Source organism: Triticum aestivum, chromosome 6A (assembly GCF_018294505.1).
Source record: "Triticum aestivum cultivar Chinese Spring chromosome 6A, IWGSC CS RefSeq v2.1, whole genome shotgun sequence".
Lineage (NCBI taxonomy): Eukaryota > Viridiplantae > Streptophyta > Magnoliopsida > Poales > Poaceae > Triticum > Triticum aestivum.
The window spans coordinates 558,910,049-558,913,306 of NC_057809.1; the positions used below are offsets into that span (position 1 = coordinate 558,910,049).

At 53.6% G+C, this 3,258-nt stretch overlaps 1 protein-coding gene across 1 annotated transcript; it reads right to left on the bottom strand.

Moving 5' to 3' along the window:
* Window positions 1–351: 351 nt before the first annotated feature.
* Window positions 352–2,450, bottom strand: LOC123131032 (metal tolerance protein 3). The gene is made up of 7 exons (XM_044550804.1): window positions 2,151–2,450; window positions 1,866–2,065; window positions 1,581–1,779; window positions 1,303–1,481; window positions 1,050–1,200; window positions 823–956; window positions 352–733 (listed from the first exon to the last, which is right to left on the bottom strand). The coding sequence occupies exons 1-7, from the start codon at window positions 2,338–2,340 to the stop codon at window positions 554–556; spliced, it is 1,233 nt and encodes a 410-aa protein (XP_044406739.1). The 5' UTR covers window positions 2,341–2,450; the 3' UTR covers window positions 352–553.
* Window positions 2,451–3,258: the final 808 nt, after the last annotated feature.

The following is a 3,258-nucleotide window of genomic DNA, read 5'->3' on the forward strand; positions in this document are numbered from 1 at the left end:
GTCGTTGCGGTGCGCGGCGGCGGCAACGAGGGGTAAATTTGGCAACAGAGGTGGTGCGGGAAGGTTCCATGCAGCGGTTGGACGTTCGCGCGACTGCTTTTTGTTTTGTAACGGCCGCTTAAGTGTTGCAAATTTGCAGCATTTGGTGTAGAAAGCGGTTATGCCCTATTATAGGGCACCTATTAGAGATGCTCTTAGCTCCCATAAAATAGGAACAAGAGATATCCATCTTCCATATGACTATATTGTTGTTCTTGTTGTTGTTGTTGTTGGCGTCAAAAAAATCAAGACGCTCAGAATCTAGTGTTGCAGAGCAAGAAAACAGAATCATCATTCAGAAGGGGGAAAAAGTGACAGAAAGAAGGAACAAGCGTCAGCTCCCATAAAAATGGCGAATCCTGTATTATTCCACTGAGATATCCATCTTCCAGATGGCTCCGTTGCTGCGTTTTTCGGGGTCAGCGCAAGAGAAAAACAACAAGAACACCGTAGCTTCAGGTGTGTATTTTCGCTGTACAAGATCTGGCAAATGCTGGAGGGGAAGGCGCCATCATCAGGGCTCGGTCGCCGGCAGCCTGCTCCGGACCGTGTGCTCCGGCTTATGGGTGCTCTCGAAGTCCGCATGGACAAACGCCCGCTCCACTTCCGGCAGCTTCTCGATCCTCTCCTGCAGCGACTCCCCGATGGCGTGCGCCTCCCGCAGCCGCATGTCCTCCGAGAGCTCGATGTCGACCTGGCGCCGGACCCGGAGAAGAAGAATGTACTCCATGAACTGACCTCAAGTGAATTTCAGATGCATGCTCTGTGTGGCCATGAACTGACCTCGACGAAGTAGAGGGCGCCGAAGCTGTAGGCCCGGACCGTGTCGACCCGCTGCACGCGCGCGTCGTGCTTCATGGCGAGGTAGGTCAGCATCTGCAGCATCTCCGGCGGCGCGCTCCGCCCCACCAGCGAGACTACACAGATCAGAAGAATTCAGAGCTCCAGTTTAGTTTCTACTGAACCAGAGCAGCAACTGAAGATAAATTCAGAAGATTCGGGGAGCAGACCTGCTTGCTCAAGCACGGTCCCGGACCAGTTCGCAATGGTGTACACGGCGAGGAGCACGGCCCCGGCGGGGTCGATCCACCACAGGAACCTGTCTCCCAGGACGGCGGCCACCAGGCCGACGACGTTGGTGATCACATCGAAGTAGTGGTCCTGGACGGCACAAGGCAAAAATTCCGCATCACTTTTCTCAAGAATCTATTCTGCATCGGCTCAAAAAATGGCAAGGCCAGGTCGTCTCTTTCTTTCTTTCACCTTGGCGTACGCCCGGACGATGCTGTTCCCCGAGCTCCTGCAGTAGAACCAGAGGGCGAGCTTGACGGCGGTGGCCGAGAGCATGATGGAGTAGAGCCATGTCAGCTGCTCCGAGGTCAGCTTGTCGCCGGGCTCGTTCTCCACCAGCTGCTCGATCGCCTGCACCAGGACCTGGAAGCCTGGCACGAATTGAGGGACGGAATTCACTTCGATTTGTGACCGACAAGAAGCAAGCAAGAACTGTGAGTCTGTGGGGAGATTTGGGGCTCACTTCGCACCTAGAGTGGCCATGATGGCGGCGAAGACGATGATCCCCACCGGCTGGACGCGCAGCTTGCCGATGGGGTACTTGTAGATGTTCACCTTCTTCATGGAGAGGTGCGTGAACCAGAGGATGCCGCCGGCCATCAGGTCCAGCAGCGAGTCCAGCGTGGACGCCGCGATCGCCATGGACCCCGTCCTGATCGTGGCATACACCTGCAGCCCGAACGAGTCAGAATCAGAGCGTCAGAGCGATCGATTTCGCTTCCCCCGTCGCGCAATTGAGCCAATCAATCAATCACCTTGAAGGCCAGGAGGACGATGTTGGCGTAGTTGGATATCTTCATGGCGAACTCGCTCTGCTTCTGCTCCTCGTCGTCGGCGTCGTCGGCGTCGGGGTCGCCATCGTCGTCCGAGCCGAACTCGCCGGGCATGCACAGGGCCTCCACCTCCTCGAAGGTCCTCAGCGCGGCGAGCTGCTTCCTGTAGTACTCCCTCTCACCTGCGCGCGGCAAAAATTGGGGGACGAACTTGTCGCGGCGCTCCTCCATGGATTAAGCAAGCGGCGAGCTGGGGGAGGAGGTTACCTTGGGAGAGGTCCTTGACGCGGGCGACGTCGACGTCGGCGCCGCGCTCGGGGTCCAGCTCGGTGCGCATCTTGTCCGGCAGCCGGCGCAGGAAGCTGCTGCGCAGCGACCGCGCCGAGTCGCGCCGCCGGAGCGACGGCCGTCCGGCGCCGTTGGCCAGCAGCGGGGCGCTCCGGTCGTCGCCCTCCATGGCCGTCCGTACGCCTTGACTCCGACGTCGGGTACGGCCGGCTGGGAGTGGGAGGTCAGGTTTTGGCTGCCTTCGCCCTTCTCAGCAGGCGCACCGGATATTTCCAAGTTCGCCTTTATATCTACGGGACAAAGCTTCGAAAATGTTCCCCTCTTTGGAGGTCAACAAACAAAAAGAAAAAAACAGTGGGATCTTCCTGATGGACGGCTCAGATTTCGTCTTCCACCTTGGTGGTCACACGTTTTGATTGATGGCTGCGTTTCCTCTGCCCTTCTTCATACTCCAAATCTAATGTCGCCGTCCTACTCCCGTCAAAAGCAGGTAGCCATGTATACAATTACTCAACTATCACGAATTCCTCTAGAGACGATAGCGAGTGAAGTTTGTTTTAAATCTTTAATTCATACGGAAGAACATCCGGGGTTGAAGAATGACCGAGATCCGTGAGTACTACATAATGATTTTAGGGATTGAGATGTTAGGGGTCGATTTCTACGAGCCACGTGAGTTAAATGTTTAAAACAGACCTCACTCGATCATAGCTAACCACACGACTGACAAAGTGACGAGTTAAGACGCAAATGAAGTTCAATAAAGTCTACTCATTCAGATAGAAGCGAATGCAAACTATTAGCAAAAAATATTTAGTAGGCTTCATTCGTACAAATTATAGTCCAACCTCTATTCTAGTCCCTACTAACCACGAGACTTTGTATATCTACTTGTGAGTTAACATTCATATAAATTTTGATGTAGCCTCACTGAAATTATGTGTCTTTTCGTGTGTTAACATTTGGTTTATTGTAGAACGAAGTAATTACTATTGAGATAAAGAATGCGAAATAGCTTTTTATATGAGGAGGGGGAACATGGTGTTGGTTGTGATTTGCAACAAAGATTGATAAAGCATGATGGATG

What these genes read in the sequence shown, in the direction of transcription:
- LOC123131032 (XM_044550804.1), bottom strand. Translation starts at nt 2,340, where the DNA reads ATGGAGGGCGACGACCGGAGCGCCCCGCTGCTGGCCAACGGCGCCGGA. An exon ending in TCGTCCTCCTGGCCTTCAAG is followed by an intron (nt 1,780 to 1,865) that starts GTGATTGATTGA and finishes TTCGGGCTGCAG; the next exon opens with GTGTATGCCACGATCAGGAC. An exon ending in TCGTCCGGGCGTACGCCAAG is followed by an intron (nt 1,201 to 1,302) that starts GTGAAAGAAAGA and finishes TGTGCCGTCCAG; the next exon opens with GACCACTACTTCGATGTGAT.